Source organism: Sciurus carolinensis, chromosome 10 (genome assembly GCF_902686445.1).
Source record: "Sciurus carolinensis chromosome 10, mSciCar1.2, whole genome shotgun sequence".
Taxonomy (NCBI): domain Eukaryota; kingdom Metazoa; phylum Chordata; class Mammalia; order Rodentia; family Sciuridae; genus Sciurus; species Sciurus carolinensis.
The window spans coordinates 16682394-16704285 of NC_062222.1; the positions used below are offsets into that span (position 1 = coordinate 16682394).

The window sequence follows — 21892 nt, forward strand, 5'->3', positions numbered from 1 at the left end:
AAGCTCTGCTTACAGCATTCTAAGGCTTCCCTAGCCTGTGTCTCCAAACTTTTTCAAATTGTTCCTACAAACCAGTTCCAGAGATCTGGTAAGTTAGTCACAATAACCATACTTCTTTGTACCAATTTCTGTGTTAGTGTCAGCTTTTCATCACTGTGACCAAAATATCTGACAAGAACAACTTAGAGGAGGAAAAGTTTATTTTCTCATGATTGCAGAGGTGAGGCAGAACATCATGGTGGAAGGGATGGCTCAGGAGGAAAACAGCCAGGGTGTGGGGTGGTGGGGTGGCTGTTATAGTTTAATTCTATGAAAACAGGCAACTTAAATTTGCTTCCTATACATTTTTAAAGTCTTCAGACAAAATTTACTGTGAATCAAGATCACTTGTTTCTCTTGGTTCACCATTGACATTATAAACAAGTATAACTGAATTTAAACATGTACATAACAATGGAGGTGAAGCTTGCTTTCTTATTCTTCCATCATTGTACTCTTAAAATTCTCTCCCTGTGACCATCATATTCCATTTCTCGTGCTTATATAGGTATTAGATTTGTCAATGCTAAACACCTAAGACCATCTCATAGTTCACAAAAATCTAAGGTAAAGGTCTATGTCCATGAGCAAAGGTCTGGACTTTGAGGTACCTTGTGAGTAGTGCTTTAATAGTATGCTTTCTAAATGCCTGACTAAGAAGCCCAGCAGCTGTTATTGCCTTGTGGAAATCTGAACTCTGCTTTTTGTCTCATACCATGGAGATTGGTATCCTCCTTCATCTCCCTCTCCCACTTGCATTTTATGAAGTATTCCCTTCACCACCAAATCATTATATTTATTTTAGAAAGAAAATTTTCCATGGTTCCACCACAGAAAGGCAAATATGATTAGAATATTTGTATTTCTTTATCTCCTTGTGCACATTTCCATAGTATTTTATTGGATAATATATCTTAATCTGTACTCCTACTCTGGAAAGTTAGACTCTTTCTCAGGATCTTTGTTTTGTTTTTTAAATAACAATGTCTTCCCATTTTTTAATTTTTAATTTTTTTATTTTTGGGGAAGAGGGTACCAGGACTTGAACTCAGGGGCACTCAACCACTGAGCCACATCCCCAGTCCTATGTTGTTTAGAAACAGGGTCTCACTGAGTTGCTTAGTCCTCTCTTTTGCTGATGCTGGGTTTGAACTCGTGATTCTCCTGCCTCAACCTCCCAAGCTGCTGGGATTACAGACATGTGCCACCCCTGGCATGTCTTCCCATTTTTAAATGTAATACATTATTTGTACATATACCTTGCATTTTATATTTGATTGAGTAGAGGATAAAATATTGCTTTCACCTTAAAATAAATGTCCTTTTTCCCCTCTTGTTTAGCTGCCAAAATGGTATATTATTTAGATCCTTCTAGTCAAAAACGAGCTATAGAGTTGGCAACAACCCTTGATGAATCCCTCACTAACAGAAACCTCCAGGTAAAGAGTTTTTAATTAATTTGTCTGTAAGAAAACCTAACTACCTTTCCTTTATCTCCAAGAGAAATCATTGTTTTTTGTCATTTATGTATACTATTATCCAAACCATTATGAATTTGTGATAGAAACTTAGCTTATCTTAAATTTATTTAGGGTGTGTGTTTGCATGTGCCAGACAACCTGGCATTTCATAACTAGCTTCACATCTTTAAACCAGAATAACTATTTTAGAGATATGTTTTAGTAAAGTTATACAGAGACTCCATAGTTATTTTTGAGTTTCAGTTAATGTTGCCTTTTCTGAGCAAGCAGTGGTCTCAGTGAAGATTCTGACTTACTTAAAATTTATATACCAGGAACTAAGTTAAAAAAACTTAAATAAAGCAAAAGATATGTTATGAGGATGTGGCAAAATGTTGATTCTAGTTTAAAAACAAAGGACAGCTGCCTCATGTTATAATCAGCCTGATAGAGAAGTTATTGATGAAAGATAGTTTTGTATATTCATTTAATATCAAATAAAGGAAATATCTTTAAGAAATAATAATTAAACTTGTTGGTTGCACATTAATGCATCATTTAGATTATAACCTGAGTTTAAGGTCTTTGGTAGCTTTTCAAAGTTTGTAGAATATTATGTATATGGAAACTAAATAGTGTTTTCTAGGGCTGGTTTCTTTCTTCCCTCATTCCCTCCATTCCTCCCTTCCTTCTTTTTTTTTGGTACTGGGGATTGAATTCAGGGGTTCTCTACCACTGAGCTACATCCCCAGCCCTTTTTATATTTTATTTTTATTTTGAGGCCCAGGGTGGCCTCAAACTTGTTATCCTCCTGCCTCAGCCTCCCGAGTTGCTGAGATTACAGGTGTGCAGCAGCGTGCCTGGCCTAAGTAGTGTTTTCTGAGTGAAAAGGTAAAGAAAGAAAACATGAGAAATGCAAGTCAGCATGAATCATTTAAAAATACAAGAAACAGACTTAGGAGTGATTGAAAGAATCATTGATTTTTCCATGAACTTACTTTTTCTTGGTTTGTGCCTAGTTTGTGGATAGTCCTTAAGAGTGTTCCTTAATTGGAATACAAAGCTTTGAGAACCAGTATTTGATTTTGCTGGGTGGCTGTAAGCCTCCAAAATATTCAGAATGCCTTTGTGTATTCACTTACATTGGCATTGTAAATTTTAACATTTATACAGAGGGCTGGCTAGGCATGAAGTGAAGGGTCGTGCACTTGCTGAGTATCCTTTTAAATTCAGCACCCTGTATAACTTGCTTGCCTCACCTTAGTCCTGACCCTGTTCATTTATTTGTCTCTATTTATGCTTTTTGTATAAACCCTGCAATTTGAAAGAAATGGTTTGAAGGCCTTAAAGAACATTCTGATGGAATGGGTGCACAAGAGTACATTTTTTCCCCTTAAGTTTGCCCCACCTTTTTTTGAAATAGCAATTATTTTTTATTTTGGAAATCTGTTAATGTCAAAATGTCTCATGAATTTGCAGTAAAGCCTTTTTTTGAACAAGACGTAACATGACCTTTCTTTTCTTTTTAGACTTGTATGGAGGTATTAGAAGCCTTGTGTGTTGGTAGCCTAGGAGACTGTAAAGAAGCTGCTGAAGCTTATAGAGCAAGTTGTCATAAGCTTTTCCCTTATGCTTTGGCTTTTATGCCTCCTGGATATGAAGAGGATATGAAGATCACAGTTAATGGAGATAGTTCTGCAGAAACTGAAGAACTGGCCAATGAAATTTGAACATCATTAAACAAGAAAATGGATGACTTTGGACCATATCTAGTGTATAATATTTTTGTCACGCACCTGCTGCATTGCTCTAACTTACAAAGAATGAGAGGAGTAAATGTTCTTGCCTTCAAATAGTGTTTTACGTTTTTTATCCTGCTGAAAAAGTATATATAAAATATCTAACATTACAGGACATAGGTTCAGTTTCTTAAAAAATTAAAAGCTGCTAAAATTGAGGGATTAAAAAAAAAGATACCTTATCCTATTCCTACCTACCCACCATGTTTTTAAACTAATTTATATAAAATCTGGAGGCTATTACAGCTAACAAAGCAGGTGTGTGGCAGAAATATTACTTTAAATTTGTCTTGTGAGATTTTACTATATCTCAGACAGCATAAATGCTGTTTTAGCACTGGATTCTTTCACTGAGCACAAAGAGTTGTTGGGGCTTTAGCATCTGACTGATTTTGTTACGGGGTTGATTCTGACCATAGGAAGTATGCAATGTGAATCACTATTTACGGAGAAATCTACAACAGATGCTTGATGTTGTAGAATCTGGGACATATAGATACCAAGCAGGATTATAAGAAACCTAGGAGGTGTTCAATACGCTTGTTGTGTTTCCAAAATTCACTGTACATGATCAGTTTGGTGTTCTTGTACCACAGTTTTTAACTGAAGGAACCAGTTGGAACAATCTCAATTTTAACTAAAACTTGAAGAACTAAAATAACAATGCAAACCTTTTAGCATTGTGTTGGCCAAACTTGTTAAAACTGTAATGCAAGAACCAAATGCACTGTGATGTGGCACCAACTAATTAGCAAGCATGAATTTTTCACCCAAGAGTGAAAAAAAGAAAATCCACCATGGCTTGAAGTTACAGACAGAACTCCTGACTACCATTCTATGACTGATCAAGAGACTAATAGTTAAAACCTCAGCAGGCCTTGTTCACGATATGCAGAAAAAAAAGTGCTGCAGTTTAGATACCTCTGGAATTTTTCCACAGTGTCACAGGTTTGTAATACTTGAAGCCCTACATTTCTAAGAATATATTTCTTGCTCAGTTGTTTCAGGCAAGCCCAAGACTTTGTAATTTTTAAAGGGCCCAAGATTTTTTTTTTCCAATAACAGACCAGCTTCTTTTTCCTGCAGTTACAGATGTAATTTCTTTTTTTGTTGTCAAACATAAGGTACCAAATATGATGCAATAAATTGTTTTGAAAAACAGTTGTGTGAATATTTCCACTAATCTGTGTTGGGCTTCTGTGAAAATACACAGGTGGAAACAGAGGTGCAAGCCAGAGGCAACATGCAATGCACTGTCAAGCTAGTGCAGCGGGAGTTCTTTAGACTGGGCCAATGCTGGTGTCAGGGAAGTTCGGCAATGAAGTGGAATGTGCCCCGATAAGACTTCATTGAGGGTGGGATGGTGGCAGGTACTATGAATGTAACTCATAATCTGAAAGGAAAACAAAACTGCTCTTTTGATTGGGAAAATGAGCCTTAAACATGTCAAACCTGTACACTGAGAACTAGCCTCAGGCTCAATATTCTCATTGCATTTGCAAGATCTGAGCAAATAAGTAAAATGAATCAGCTGTATATATAATTGAACTTTTTGTAGTACTTTTAGTATATAGAGTATATACTCTAAAGGGAATTTTCAGAAGTCCTGATTGTTTCATTGATTCTTTCATAGTACATGACCTGCATTCCATATCCCAGTCTAACAGTTTAGTGATATAAAGAGAATTACAAACGGAACTCCAGTGCTCTGTTTTGTTTTATTAACTGGCCCTGTCTCAGGAACATCTTAACAGATGGCAAAAAATTAATTTTTTTTTTTAAACTTCTCCTAAGAGTGGCAACAGAAGTTCTTATTGTTGGGAAAGAACACTAGTGCTACCTCTGCCACTAATTGAGGTGTTCGGAGGAGGCACCAGCCATATGTAGGGGGTATGTGTGTGAATTCTGTTTAAACTCTACTGTATATTGAAATGAAATTCATCTATCTGTCTTACAATGTTCAAATGATGTAGATTGTCTTAGAATGAAAAGTACTCAGAACTCTAAATGCAGATGCCACCCATGAGGAGCTAAATTCCTAACATGTATATTGTATTCCATCCCGATTTTACTGGAACTATTGAATAAATCTTTTATTTTCTTTCAGGTTTACTTGATAGTGGATACATTGTCTGGTGTCAGAGGACCTTGACTGGGTTCATTTTATGTCCAGACATCACCCCTAAAACATTGTACTGTACCCTCTTGCTCTTAGTAGTATCAACTAAATCATCTCATATTTGCCTCATTCATTAATTTCAAATGATACTGTGGGGGAAAAACAGGGTTAGAAAAACAAGTGGAAAAAATTGCAGTGATGTTGTAATCTAAACAAGTGCCTTATGTTTCTTGCTAAGAACTGGTGTTATCAACCCTTTTGATAAGAAAGGGTCCCTTGACCTGTATTAACATAGGAAAGTAAAGTTCTTTTTGTTTTTCTTTATATTCAGTTACTCTTGTCATTTCTCATTGAAAGACTAAAATCTGAGTAGGGTAGTTTACTCAGCTTTAATTAGATAGTTGAGTCATACTTTTCCACCATTTTTTCTGTATTTATTATGCACAACAATAAAGTATGATCTATCATGGCATGACTAAAAGTAGTGCCGATGTTAGTGAAGAGCTTTTCTGTGGGCTCTTTCTGGCCCTGTTTTTCAGTGTTCGTACTCCGTGGAATGTTGCTATTAGAGCTGTAAAAAGAAAACTGATAATGAAGAGGTCAGAAAAGAATGATCCACATTCAGGTAGGTTATGATAAAGGCAGGGAAATCTCTTTTCTGTACAACTTTTAGGAATATTTCAGCTGCCATGTGTAGTGTGTGTGTGGGGAAAGCTAAAAAGTGGAGAATTGAACAAGTATACACTTGTCTTTGAAAATTGCCATCCTTGAATTCTGAAGTTAATAAGAAAATTCAAAGAACTTTCTGATGGAATGCAGTCTTCCTATTGTAGCTTATGCTCCTTTTTTTTTTTTTTCCTTAAGTTGAAGATAAGGTTTCTTTATAGTCTGCTGTCCTTTAAATGTTGCTGAATTTACTGCTAAGATTAAATTAGAAACAAGGTCCCGTGCAATGGCTGTGGCTGTGTTGCAACATGGGAAGCCAAAACATTAAATTTTGTTCCAGTTTTGATGTTCAAACAATCTCAACCTGTAGCAATAAAACATTTTTTGAAAAGTTATTATTTATCAAATTGCACTTTTAACTTTCAGCATGCAGCCTATGAAATGGATGTCAAAATTAATATTGGTAGTATGAGGAGGTTCTAGAGAAAAGAATGCTCTGTTTTAGCAGCACAGAAGAGTATCTTTTATATACTCTAGGGACATACCAACTGCTGTTTGCATTAGGACATACCCCCTTATGATGACATTACAAATGAGCAGAAGGAGAGGGAGTAGTATATTTATAAGAAAGAATGCCTGAAAGTTTCTAGCTGTTGGTTTATCCAGCTGCCTTTAAACACTGTCATTTTGGTACTATAGCCAGAAGAAAGAAAAAAAAAAAAATGGTACTATATAAATTAGAACTTTTACTAACTTTACAAGTATAGACAAGATTGGAAGTCTTCAGTGCTCTTTATCGAATTCTGTTTGCCAAAAGCAAAACCTGGACTTTGTTTCAAGGCTACTTAAACCAAAAATACAAGCAATCTAACAAAACCATACTGCGGTACTTCACATTTTAAAAATTAGGCCTTTTCCTTTAGTTTAAGTGTCTGCATTGTTCCATACAAGTGGTATAATTCTTTTTACCTGAAAAAAGTTGATGATCATGAAATGCTTGAATTTTTTTCTATCTGTGATATACAGATTTCTGCTGCTGCTAAATCTTTAATGGGCCTCAAAAAGTACAAATTAGGGGCTGGGGAGATAGCTCAGTCGGTAGAGTGCTTGCTTTGTAAGCACAAGGCCCTGGGTTTGATCCCCAGCACCCCCCCCCCAAAAAAAAAAAAAAAAAAAAAAGTACAAATTACCTTCCCATTTAGAAATAACAGAAAGTGAAGAGACTTTTGAAGTATGTTCTGGATCTTTATGACTTGCTTTCAGTATAATAATTAAATTTATCTTCTCCCATGCCTTAAAACAAGTCTTTCTTCCTAACATTCTAAGCCCAAATTACCATAGATGGATTCTAACTTGGGGCTTTTATAAATTTGCAGTCTGTTTACTTTGATTTACAAGTTTTTTGGCCCATGGTGTGTGCTTAATGTCTCACCACAAGTGGGTAAAGTGTTCTTCTAAAACTTTCTTTAATAGTAATAGAAAATTAACTACCACCTCTCATCTTATGAACTGCTTATTTGCCTTCAAATAGTCATACTGCTGCTTGACTTTTTAGAATAAAAAGATGGCCATTTAAAGAAGTAGGTAATAATATCCCTCTCTACTAGATTAGTCTTCCTTCCAAGTTTGAACTCTAGAACACTAAATTTGAATTCTTCATTCTTTTAATAAAAAGAATTAATAGAAGTATTAAAAAACATGTATTTAGCTAGCATTATTGTATACTTAACATTTGTTCAGAAGCTTATTAAAATAGACCTAAGAATAAGCCAACTGCTTCACTTGTAATTTTTTATGGCTTAAAAAAAATTTAAGAGCCTGCTTGTTTTTTCAAACATTCCATTTAACATAGCATTTTCCCATTCACCTGCTAGGATGCTTTTTATTTGAGAAAAAGTACAATATGAAGTGAAATGATTAATGCTTTGGTTCAGACTCATGTAAATCCATTTTTAATGTGATGTATGAAATCTTAAGGATTTACACTGGGTACATTTTGGTATAAAAAGATAGTGACTAGGACAGTGCATAGTAGATATTTAAACCCTTGTTAAGCTCGCTGTGAATATTATTGCCCTACAGATTGTAGAAAATAGCAATAAAGTACTATTAACTTTCAGGTCACCTGCAAAGTCTCACAAATTTTTTATCCTTATCTATAATTGGTGTATAGTATTCCTGTTCATCTTCCTCTTGTCCCTCTCTGTTGAACTTAAGGAATTCCCTCAAAATACTATCATCCATGATACTTTATTTGTGTTAAGAATATATTTTTCTAATGTGATCTTTTTTTTCCCCTATAGTTTTTCAGACGAATGGTTGTGATTGGTCTTGTAGGAAGCAGATGCCTGGAGAACCATCCTCTAATTTTCTATTGTCTATTCTTAGTGGCATTGGTTGGCAGTGAATCTACTCATCCTTCATATCTTTAGCAACCAGCCACCCAGGTAACATCATGCCCATTGCAATTAAGTTACTGTAAGAATTGTTAAGGTTCTTTCAAATAACAGAAAGGCACTAATAACACACACCATCTATGTAGAAAACATTTTTAATAGCCTGGTATCTCTGCTTTTAATCATTATAAGGAAAGACACCCAAGGTCCAAATCCACTATTTCTATCTGGACACTTAGAGCCAGTGTCCATCACAATCAATACCTGTGACTCGTAGTTGATCTCAACTTGGGTTAGGTGATTGAATCCTTTAAGTTATCATCCTGACACTGTTATATATTAAGAGTCCTAAGGAACTAAAATGCCCAGGCCCCACTAGCAAAGATTCTGGTATAAATAATCTGGAGGAGTGATTGTTTCTATAATCACTTTTTCTGTCTTCCCTTCCTTTTCTCCTGACCCTTTCTGTCCCTAGGGATCCATAACCGAGAACCACTGAAATATTTTATAGTTTTGGGTTTCCCCCTCCCAAGGGATCAAAGGGCAAATAACTATGGAAGTGCAAAGATATTAAACTTTGACTTGATTTACAGTAAGTGGCAGAATGTAGGCTTGAACTTTGATAAGAGCTTTCTAGTTTCACAGTCCATGCTTTTCATGCTGTAACTATTCTACCTGAGAGAAAAAAACAATCACCTCTCAAGTTTTATTAGATGAATAGTAATGACTCCATTCAAACAACTTTTTAATTATAATTGCCATAGATAGGCACTCGAGTTTTTAAGTGAATGAATACCAGATCAAACAGAATAAGCAGGTTTTTCAATAAGAACAGTAGATCCATTACTCCATGAAACTACATACCTAACCTAAATTTAGGGCCTCCTTTTTCCCCTGTAGGACTGCATTTTCCATAAATGAATGAATCACTGTTATAAATCTCATGAAAGGAACCATAATTCTAGGATAGCTGAAAACTCAGGATGAGAATGCTGGTAGTACAGAAGAGGATGGTGTATTCAGAGACCGCATGTAGCCTAGGACAGTGGCACTGAGGCAGGAGGATTGCAAGGCCAGCCTAGGCAATTTAGTGAGACCCTGTTTCAAAATTAAAAAACAAAAGATCTGGGGATAAGCTCAGTGTTAGAATTCAATCAGACCGGGGTCTGGGGATGACGTGAAAGAAGCTAAGTTTATCTTTTTTAAATGAAGGACAATTGTTGAATTGAAGATGGTGCACATTTGAAATGATCCTGCTAGCAATAAGATAAGAAGCAAGATTGAAGGCACGAAGACAAATCTGGAGACTTTATAGTTGGGCTAATAAATGATCATAAAAAATAACTCACTCTCTGAACTCTTACTGTGTGCCAGGCAAATATTTTGCATTTAGCTTTATTTAAATCACTGAAGGAAGAAAACAAACCAAAACCCCACAGGAGTTAGGTGGTATTGCCATTAAAAGGAAAAGGGTCAAAGAAGCAGTTTGTAACTTGCCAGTGATTCAGTTTTATAAATGATAACATCTGGAGTCAAGCCCAGGTTGTGTATTAATTGCAAAGTGCTTGCTTCTAAAAACTGGATAATATAGAATGTTCCAGAAAAGAAGTAATGGGACAACAATCATAAATATGGAGAGGAAAGCAAGAAGATAGGAGTTCTTCAAGAAGGTTAGGACTGTATCAGCTAACTCCTAACAAGAGGGTAACGAATGGAGAAGGAACTGAGTGAACAGTGGAGTCCAGGGTTTTGGCTTAATGCTTTGTCTCTAAAGAGATACACTGGGAAGAAGAACTGAGTGGGAAGGAGAGACCATTTCTGACAATTTTAGATGCATTTGGGACATCTAAGTGAAGATACTTAGATGGTCCAGCCGATGGTCAGCTTGGTCCGAAATTGAAGAAATGAGTTGAATAAGTTGTGTGGGGTATGGGCTGGACAAGACTACTCCAAAATACTGAACATAGAGAAGCTGGCAAAAGAGACCAAAGGACCATAGTCAGAAAGCTAGGAAAAAGCCAGGCACAGTAGCACTCACCTGTAATTCCAGTGGCTTGGGAGCCTGAGGATGGAAAGTTCAAAGCCTCAGCAACTTAGCGAGACCCTGTCTCAAAATTAAAAAGGGCTGGGGCTGGGGGCTGGAGATTTGGTTCAGTGATTAATTGCCCTTGGGCTCAATCCCTGGTACCAAGATATATATGTGTGATATGTGTGTCTGTGTATATGTATGTGTATATATATATATATAAAGATGTATCAAATTGTTGAGGATGTTGTAAAACAATGTAGGAATTCTCAGGCACTATTAAATAGAAATTGATATAAAATGATAAATTGATAGAAATAAATATAAATGATCACTGTGAAGGAACTCAGCAACATCCATTAAGTAGAATGAAGCATGCATATCCTGTGAACCAGCAGTATCACTTGGGTCTATGCGCTATAAACATCCCCACACATTTTCCAGAGAAATGTGTGCAAGAATGTTTAGTTCAGGGCAGGGGATATAGCTCAGTTCATAGAGTGCTTGCCTGTCAAGCACAAGGCCCTGGGTTCAATCCCCAGCACTCCCCGAAAAAAAAAAAAAAAAAGTTTAGTTCATCATTTTGTGCTATAGTCATATGTTCTGCTGTTCAAATGAATAAGTTAGCATTAAGTGAATCAAAGATGACCTTCCAAAACACTGGTGATCTCCAAAAGAGCAAGTTAATTGACATTGTATATTCTACAGATAAATTTTTTTAAATGCAAAACAATACTAAATAGGGTTCATATATAGTCATATAAAGTAAAAATATGCTTTGGAATTATAAACACAAACTTGAGACAGTAGTTCTCTTCGAGGAAAGAGGGACATGGGTGGCTTTACCTATATAATCTACCTCAGCATTGGGCAGGATTTTAATCTGCACAGGAGGCATTGTGACAGGACGAGAGTTCAGCTGTGGCCTTCTCTACCATGTGTGAAAAATGATTGTGACTGCAAAGGCATGAGGGAGCCAATCAGAGATTTGAGCATGACTGTACTTTGAATTAAAGTTTTAGAAAAGGAGAGGAATTGATAGAACTTCCTTCGTGAAGAAGATGCAAAATGTGAGCCTTAAAAAAGACACCTACTTCTCTAAATGAAAAGCAAGGGAATGGGTAAATTAATAAGTTTGAGTTGTAAGAGAAGTTTAATTAAGTTATCTCCACTGTTTTTTTGTAAGTAAGAGTGATAAGTGATTATTTGTAAATTAGGAGGGGATTAAGGTGATTGTGGGCTTGATGAGAAACAGAGATGGTTTAGAGTAGAGCTGACTAGAGGCAAAGTATTCATGAACAGTGTTGATCACTGTTGTGATTTTAGGAATCCTGGAAGTTAAGTGATTTTAGGTTGTTTCTGGAACCTCAACTGAATGGCTTAAGGGCCACGCAGATGATAGTACTAACTCAGAATTGTGAGTGGATAACAGAAGAGAAGGACAAGGACAGAAGGGAGTTGAGGGCATTAGTGTCAGGCTGAATATAGAAATGTGAGCTGGGAAACAGCAGGCAAGGGAAAATATAGATGGTGATTGGAAGCTCTGTAGAGGCCAATTAAGAGATCTAGGCCAGAAAACAGAAGAAAGTGGGACCAAGAATAAACCGGAAGAGGCTCCCACCATGCTTGCTCCACCTGACCCAGACTCCTCCTTTGCTATGATGAGCAAGAGTGTGTGCAGCATGAAATGTAATGTCATCAAATCTGATGTCCAAGGTCATCATGATCACCAAGATCATCATGTTATTGTTGAGAAAGAGACAGTTCAGAATATCTGATTCATTAGAATGGTTGGAACTGAAGCTGAACTGAAGATTACACAAAAAATTGGCAAGAAAAACCATAGCCCACCTGGGAAGTACAGGAGAGAGAAGAATTGCAGGTCACCCAGTGTCACCTTTGTCTTAAAAAGCTCCCCCATGAAGAAAGTGACAAAAATTCAGTAAATATTCCCTCTGATGATTTCACTTATTTCTATAAGTGAAGAAAGTGATGTTGAGGAGACTGAAGCGAAAGAACTGCAAACAAGAAGGGAAGTGGAAAAAATAATAATCAGAAATCCTCGAAGTGAAGAAGCAGCTGAGGATGACGGGTTCATATTACCAGAAGGGAAATGGGTGAAACTTCGATGCCACACTGACATAACTATTTTGGAATCGTGTGGGACGGGTTTTCTAGCATTTCCCATCATCCTGTGGGAAGGGTTTTGCAGCCTTTTCAGCCATAGAAGGCCTTGTCACCCTCATGCTGCACACCATAAGTGTGTGTTGCATCCGGGCCACAGAGAACATGGGCCTTTGTTAGGTGATGGCGGATGACTTAAGAGCCTTTGACTACACTCTCCGGATGGTTTTGCTCTATGCATATGAACAAGCTTGGTATAAAAAGGTGATTTCCTCTAAAATTTTTCTTCCAGTTAAGGAAGAGAGCCACAAACACTAATGGGAGCCAGGAGGAGCTCTCTCCCAGCCTGCCTTTGTTTGAGCCACAGTCCACAGAGTTGCCAGCTACAAGTGAATCAGTCACCCCGAAAGGTGTAAAGCTGAACCAGAATCTTTGCAGTCTCGAGGTGGATGGCACACTGTACTGTGACAAGCTGTCTGAGAATGTGCCTGCCAGCAGCCCAAGCTGTTCTGCACCTGGCAAAGAGGATTCTCCCTCTGCTCTGTGGAGCATCCTAGGCACTTTGGTCTCTCTCTTGTTTTTTAGCAGACAACCATGATGACTTCTTCGCAGAGTTGGCTTGTGTTACTGCCTGTGTGGCACACTGCTGCACCAAGAACCTGAGGGCAGTTTATTGAAGTTTGGATGGTGTAAAAACTGCTCTAATTTTGCACCCCGTTTCCAGGTGACGAGCTGACAATTGTGGCTCGTCTTCACACACAGCACAAGTGAAAGGCCCAGCCTGGGGTCCACACAGGCCCTGTTATTTGAGTGTTCACATTCTTATGGTTATTTCTAGTAACACACGACACTTCCCACCGAAGCATTCCATTTGTGATGCCAGGAAAAAACTGACATTGGTGAAAACGTGCATAGCTTAGGTGGTTTTGGTAGGTGTTGCTGTTAGTTGTTAATGAAAACCACATTGTTTACTTATTTGTTAGCATTAAACAATTGGTTTTTTTCTTTTGGCAAACTTTTCATTCTGATCCTGAGCAACTCTGTCCAACAAATTTTAGTTTGTACTAAGAAATTGCAAAGTAGTACAAGTATTTTAGAGGGAATCAATATTAATGGCAAGGAAAGTTTTCAGCTATACATTTGCTTCTGAGTTTCCTCTATAAGAAATGTTATTTTGGGTGATATGAATAAAGCATTGCCTGTCTTAGTTGAGAAAAATGAACAAATGGAGGCACTCATGAGGTTAGGGTCAGGCATACCCAGCACCCACAACCAGTTTATAAAAAGTGGGGAGTTGTGGCCAAGGTGTTTAGACCTGTGGTGCCTGGTGTTCAGTAGACTTGTCACATCAAGGGTGAAATCTAGTGGTAAATGATTTAAATAAATTAGGGTTTAAAGTAGTAACACGTTCCAGATATAAATTATTGTGGGGGAAAGATCTGCAGGTTTGTGGGTGTTGGCTAAGGACAAAGCAGGGTAAAGGTGACAATTGGAGGGAATGAGCTTTGAAGAATTCAAAGATTTTACTGGAGAATGAAGTGGTTGGGAAGAGACTTTGAGATACATAATGGCAATACCAATTCTGAACCTTCTGTTACATAGAATTTGAAGGAACTGCAAAGGAAACTATCTTGGAAAGAAGTCAAGACAATGGAAGACATTCATCCAAAAAACTGAGCGCACAGGGGAGTTGGTTTATAGTGGAACAGGTTGTGAAGCCCGTGCTAGGAAAGAACATTCTGTGGGGTGGGGGAAGGGCACTACCAGGTTTTATTCTGGAGATAAGAAAGGAGGATGCTTTTGGATGGCAAGGGTGATGCCTTCTAAGCAGGTGACAGATATAATGGGAACTGATAAATTAGGACTAAAGTTTCTCAGCTTTTGGCCACGTTGTTTTGATAACCCGGAGGTTCCGGCAGTGTTCAACCTTGTCTTTGTGGGGGTGTCTCTAGATTTGTGGTATAGGGTAATTGCTTGGTCCCTGCAAGGGCTGCTCCTCAAAAAACAAAGGAAGAGTATTCAGCGTAGCCTCTGCCGAACTACCTTGTGGCATGATTGATCCCCTGTACTCTGGCAGTTACGGCACACACGAGACAGAACCCAGACTCTTCTCCATAGAGCTGCATGCTCTTTAGCAAAAGGATCAGTATCTGTGCTTTATATATGACACAATCATGGGTATAATAGGCCTTGTATATGAAATGCATAGAACACAAAGTACTGTAGAACATTTTCTCATCATTAATTGTTTAATAAAAGTCTTATTAAAGACCATCTATCAGGCACTATGCTAAGTCCTGAGAATCCAGAGATGATTCTTGGACATGACCCTCGCCTCAAGATCCTTTAATAGGAGAGACAAAGATAAGCATATTCCGTGACATTTGAGGGGTGTTTCAATAAACATATAGACAGAAAAGGGTGGGAGCCCAAGGGCACAGCAGTGGGTTCTGCCTGCCTGCTTGCCTGAGGCAGAAGGCAGGGAGCTTCCTTGGCTCTTCCTTCCCAACATCTTCCTTCTGCTGTCTGTGTGTGTCTGTAGTCAGTGTGAGCACATTTGCTGAAAGAGATCTGGTGTGCCTTTCATCTGCTCCCATGGTGCCAGTGATAATCTATGTTCTGAGGAGCTCCACATCTCTTTAGTGAACATATCGCCAATTGTCAAATATATATCTGTTCTCAGAAATACCATGAGTGCCTCCAGCTCAACAGCAGTAAAAACAGCTTTACAGTCTTTCCTCAAAACATGCTCCTCAACTTTCTGGGCACCACCATGTACTCAGCTGTCAGTCTGAAACATGGAAGCTATCTTTGGTGTTTCCCTCTTCCTAATTTTCCACAGTTAGCTTTTAGCAAGTCACATTTATTATATATGCAAAACATCTTTCAAATCCACCTACTTCTCTCCATTTCTACTTTTATAATCCTAGTTAAATAGTACCATCATCTCTTGCCTAAATTACTCTAACAACCTCTATTTATCTTTTTGTCTCTAATCTTATCTCCTTTTAATGTATTCTCCATACTGCAACCAGAATATTATTTCTAAAACACAAAACTAATTACTTCATTTCCTGATTTAAAATCTTGCAAAAACTTCCCATTTGCTTCTAGAATCTGCTCTGTCCTTACCTCTCTAGCCTCCTCAGTTCTCAAGTCTTGATGTTTTCATTTTAGATAAACTTTCCACTAGTCTCCCCTAAACCCTCCAGTGTTTCTGGTGCTCATTGGCATGTATTTTCTGTACTTCTGCTCTAATAGCATCCACTATACTATATTCAAATTATTAGTTGTCTATTTCCTTGAGTAGACTAATCTTAGGGCAGGAATCAAGTAGTTTATTTATTTGTGTGTGTGTGTGTGTATGTGTTTGTGGCTTACATGGGAAGTCTTGATTCTGAGTAGTCATAGGATCGCCAATCACCTGCTTAGATTGAGGCATGTAATTCCTGAGGGCAACACAGACTGCACTATGGTAGTCATAATCACACCCTAGAAAAGAAATGTAATTGGTTGAGGACTTCTGTGTGATCGATCCTTGAATGGCTAACTAAAAAATTTGAACACCGTTCAAAATGTTTTAATGATATACTCCATATTCAACATGGTAGTGTTGTCTCTGCAGTTTACAGCAAAATGAAGAAGTGGATTAAAATTAGACTTTGTCTGTAATGAGTGCTTGTTTTACATTATCGCGTAGTAGTTAACCAGACTCTCTATTCCACTGTTTATACTCTGAACTTAAATATTCCCTAATATTTTATTATTCCTAATAGAGTTGAGCAATTTCTATCTACAGGAATAAAGCATTGGATATCATTTTACCTTATGCAAAGCTGCTAATCATTTACCTATAATAGTTTATCACTAAATTTATCATGTAAGCACTTCTGAGTTCACCACTGTCATTGTCTCACATGGTCCATAAATTAAAACACACACATAAACTTAAAGCCTTATACTAATTTTTTACTTATATTTGACATCAAATGGCATAAAAGACCAGGTTGAGTTGGGGGTATACCTTGCCTGGCATGCTGGGTTCATTCCCAGTAGTGTGAAGAAAGAAGGGAAGGGAAGAGAAGAAAAGGAAAGGAGTTGAAGTTGATGGCCCTCAAAGGGAAGTATATTTTTTAAACATTTTATGGTGCAGCTGACACTCATACAAACCTATGAAATCATGACCAGAATCAAAGTAGTAAACAAATCCTTCTTCCCAAAAGGTCCTCTGTGATTCCTCCCTTTTCCCTGATTTTGTTGCATTTTCCAGAGTTCCATATAAATGAGATCATACAGTATTTCCTGTTTTGTCTCGGGGAGGTCTGTTTCTTTGCTCAGTGTAATTATTCTGAGATTCATCTGTGGTGTTGTATATAGCAATGGTTAATTCCTTTTCAAATTTTTTTGAATAGTATTCCCCTGGAGATGTTCTAGAAAACCGATTTAAAACTTTCTCTTATTACTGGAATAAATCATTACAGCAAGCACTGGGACTTTGCCTCTTAAACATTTAAATAAACCTTTCTTACCAAATAAGTTGGCAATAGCTTCTATTAATGTTGTGCCTTGTGTGCTATTTCATTGTTGTTAGTGGGAACTTCAGGGTTCATCTTACTAATTATGTCATGAAGAGGACCAGCTGGCTGTTTGTTAAAAAAGAGTACCTTTGAAAGACAAGAGAGCCACTGTCATTGTTGTGCAGTGTCTTTCTCAGGTGGGACATCAGCTTCTCATAATTTAAAAACTGGACCTCTGCTTTCCAGTCATCTGTGAACAGTAGAGCTGAGAGCTGGGCTCTTCGTGGCTCTGCAGACGGTCCTCCTGCTCTCCATGCTGGGTCTTTGCTCAAGCTTCTCACTCTGGCGGGAGTCACCTTTCCTCTTTTGCCACTAAGCAAATTCCATTTTTAAGGATTTCTTCAACTAGATGTAAATCATTCTATCTGTGATCTTTCATAAGACATTCCATCTTTTAGTTATTGATAATACAATTTATCAATAACTAAATTGATAAATTAGTTATTTTATCATTGTATTGATAATACAACTTTTTTTGAGCATTTATCTTATTTTTAGACTATTATGGACTCTTGATAGGAAAGAACCTCCCAAATACATAGTAGGTACCCTGGTAAGTATTTGTTGCTGAGTGAATAAACTTAAAGGAGCAGAAAATTATATGCATTTCTATTATTAACCTATAACAGAACAGTACTAAGGTTTCAAAGGAAATACATTCACTGAACACTTTAAATATATTTGGAATCATGTTAACTTTATGTAAAACCCTGTACCAACATTAAAAGTAGGATTTTTACCATGATGTTGTGCTCCTCCATTTCAGGTTTCTGGTCTAAGCATCGGAATGAGTACTCTTAATGTGGTCAGAGCATCCAAGATGAAAAAAAAAGTCATCCAAACTAAAGTGAATCTTCATAGTTGCACACAGGATCTGACCCTACAGGCAACAAGCCCAGTCTGGCTTCACCACCTTTGGGATCTGATTTCTCGCAGATGTAGAATAGACCCCCTTCCAGCCAAACAACCTACCCACCAACCTTTAAAGTCTGAGCTTCTAGGCATCCCTCCTCCAGTGAGGAATTCGCTATGCAATTCTTATTCCTTTCTAAGTCCCAACATGTTTCTTTCTTTGAGAACCAAATGTAAGCATTTTAACCCATAGAAATGCTTCCCCTCCTGGAAATTCAGCTTCTCTATCCTTACTACTCACATAACTTCAGAATACCTGATGTTTGTGAAAGCTCATATTGTTCTTGATGACTTATCATTTTATTTGTAGAGATCTTTTCTCCAAACTAGATTAGGACCAGAGACCCATGTGTTTTACTTTCTTTCTTCCTTTTTTCTGTACTGGGAATGAATCCAGGACCTTGCATATGCCAGACAAGTGATCTGCTGCTGAGCCACATCCAAGCCCTTTTAATTTTGAGACATTCAAACTGGCTTGCAAATCCTCCTGCCTCAACTTCCCACAAAGCTGGGATTACAGGTGTTTACCAGTGTATCCAATGAATTTCGCTTTATGTCCCATGCTATCCCTATCATAAGGCTTTCTACAAAGGTAATGCTTACTGAGTATTAAATGGGTAAGTTTTGTCTTACATGGAAAATGCACTGTGAAGACATACATGCCCTTACATTGATTAGCAAAAAATGTAGACAATTTCCATCAACAAATCAACCTGCAAAGATGTAGACCAAACACAGTTGTATTTCCTTGTGACCCATAGTAGTTATGATTTTGTATATGACTAATAGATTGCTTCATATAATTGTATATTATAGCAGACAACAGGGTTGGGGCCTGCTTTGTAGCTTAGGTCAGAAACTCCATTTTTAAAGTTTATACACTGGTGGTCAAGTTCTGGGAGATCATTTCACACAGACTAAATTAGACTTCCAGCTTCAATATATTAACTTATTGCAGAATTATCTTCATATAGGGTGACTAATCCACTTTAGACCAGTTGCAGTCAGAATTTGACATTTTGGCTTGAGTAACAATTGAACTCTAATTTACCCAGTCCACCAAAAAATATGACTGAAAAACAAAGGAAATAACACTAATTACAAAATTTTTAAAAATGTATTTTGAATTGTTCTTGAGGAAAAGCAGCTTTTTTTGTTTTTTTTGTTTTGTTTTGTTTTTGGGTGCTGGGGATCAAACCCAGGGCCTTGTGCTTGCAAGGCAAGCTCTCTACCGACTGAGCTATCTCCCCAGCCCAGCAGTTTTAATTAGATTATGTAAAGATGTGTATTATTTTTAGGGCCAGTTCTAAAAGATACTTTTGGGGTTTTCAAGGGCTTCAGAGGCTACTGGCAGTAATTAAGATTTCTAATTTTGCTTTTAAATAAAAGATTTATCTTTTGCACAACTTTTACAATTAGTATTGATACCGCCGTTTACCGGTGAGGAGTTCTGCTCCCTCTAATGTTGAAGTTTGAACACTAGAGAAGCATGCCAAGGCAAGCATGTTAAGCAGGTTTTATTTAAAGGTAATAATACAGACTTCTCCCAGAAGGGGTCCATGACTGATGTTCTAAAGTCCCAAGAAGTGAGTGCACCCTACATCTTTTATAGGTTAAGGTCTCTTTTGTTCTCCAGTTCTCTCCCCTCTTATCTCCCCTTCCTGCCTACTTGACTAGGCCTGGTTTTGCAGTGAGATGTAGAAAGTAAGAAGTGGATGGGGCAGCGGGAGGGCCAAAGTGATTCAGCCAGGCAAGGACCCAGGGGGCATTAATCAGCAGCTCCTTGCTTGCAGTCCTTGATAAAGGCAGGTAAATTTGGTAATCAGTGGGCTCCTGAGATCCTTGACATTCCATTCTCCCAGGGGCAGTCTCCAACTTCCAGAGGTAGATGGCTTTCATGGCCTTCGTTCCCTCGATTTGACCCCATCCCTATTTCTACACTAACTGCCTGTCCCCAATTCTGGCTTCAGTAGCATAGATGCACTTTTTTTTTTTTTTTTTTTTTTTTTTTTGGTAGTAGGGATGGAACCTAGGGCCTTGTGAATGCTGAACATTCACTCTATTTCTGAGCTTACCTTCAACCCCCCTGTGATATACAAAGAGGGAAAGATCCATATCTGGAGACCCTTTTCCCTTTTCCCCCTAGTTAGGAGAGAGAACTGCACATGGTGATATCAGCTCCAAGCTCTGATGTATGAAGATTCATGGGTGGGGACACAGCACAGGTAAGCTAGAGCCGGGACCCAAGGAAGACTATCTATAAAGGTTCTTAGTAGCTTGGATACTTGACCAATTAAATGTAAGTTGAAGTTTCTATTTTAACAAGGTCTTACAGGGAGCAGGGTGAGGTTATTTGTTTCCTGCAGTAAATGTTTATGCTCTCTTTTCAACCATGAAGAGCATAACACGAAGGCAGGGCATATATGGTGAGTTGTCAGCAACACACTGTGGGAAGAGGCGATGGGGTGAGCGGCAAGGGCAATTCAGAGGCCGGCTTAGTACAACACAGCAGAGGAGGTGCCAGAGAGGAAGCAGAGTTCTGAATGCCTGATCTACCCAAGTATGCAACTTTGCATAAGTGTCTTCCTTTCACTGAGCCTTATTAGCCTGGCTAATAGGGGTAAAAATCAAGCCTACCTCATAGGCTCCTGTGAGGATCAACTGAGACTATCCATACAAAGTACTGAGCAAAAGGGCTCAACCAGCAGGGTATGGTGGCACACACCTGTAATCAGTGACGCAGAAGGTTGAGGCAGGAGGGTTGCAAGTTCAAGGCCAACCTGGATCTCAAAAAATAAAATGGACCGGGACTATAGCGCAGTGGTGAAATGCCCCTGAGTTCAATCCCCAGTACTGTCTGCCCCACAGAAAAAAGGGTTCAACCAATGTGTGCTACTATTAAGCTCTACTAGCAGTGTGAACTTTAGACAAGTGGCTAAACTTTTTTTGTTCTTTTATTCTTCAACTATAAAATGATGGCTAGAACAAGGAGATACTGAAGACTATTTTATTTGGTACTAGGGATTTAACCCAGGAGTGCTTTACCACTGAGCCACATCCCCAGCCCTTTTTTTTAACATTTTATTTTGAGATAGGATATCACTAAGTTTCTGAGGGCCTGGCTAAGATTGTGAGGCTGGCCTCAAAATTGCAATCCTCTCGTCTCAGCCTCCCAAGTTTATAGGCATGTGCCACTGTGCCCAGTCTGAAGATTTTTTTTTAAATATTTTTTTAGTTGTTAATGGACCTTTATTTATTTATATGTGGTCTCTCAAATGCTAGGCAAGCACTCTACCACTGAGCCACAAACCCAGCCCCTGCATGTTAAATACATGTTCCACCTCTAAGCTACTCTCCCAGCCCAATATAACTTATTAATTATGATATTATGTGTGTTATTACTTAAGGTGATAGAAAAAAATATGACACCTTCCTGTGACAGCCACCAGATGGCAGGAGTGAAGAGCTTAACTGCCATCCCACTTTCGGGAAAAAAACGAGTTAGCTCAGTCTTAAAGTGTTAAAGCACTTGCCCACCATGTGTGGGGCCCTTCGTTCATTTCCTTCGTTCAACAGAACCTGATCGTCCAGGTTTTTTTTTTTTCCTTCACGTATGTTTTTTAATGCTGGGGATTGAACGTAGTGTCTTGCACATACTTAGCATGTGCTCCACCACAGAGCTGTACTCCAGTCCCCTAAAATCATTCTTAAAAGCTCCATGATATTCCACAGGTATGTGTCTAAATCGTAATCTGTTTAAACCACCCCCTAATT

The 21892-nt window shown here is 38.1% G+C and overlaps 1 protein-coding gene across 1 annotated transcript in view; it reads left to right on the forward strand.

The window, feature by feature from the left end:
- Naa15 (N-alpha-acetyltransferase 15, NatA auxiliary subunit) overlaps positions 1-6866 on the forward strand; it is an 81145-nt gene extending 74279 nt beyond the window's left edge. The window contains 2 exon segments of the mRNA XM_047567137.1: positions 1381-1478; positions 3029-6866. Of these exon segments, the coding sequence (XP_047423093.1) occupies positions 1381-1478; positions 3029-3229 (299 nt within the window). The 3' untranslated portion in view covers positions 3230-6866.
- The last annotated feature ends 15026 nt before the right edge of the window (positions 6867-21892 follow it).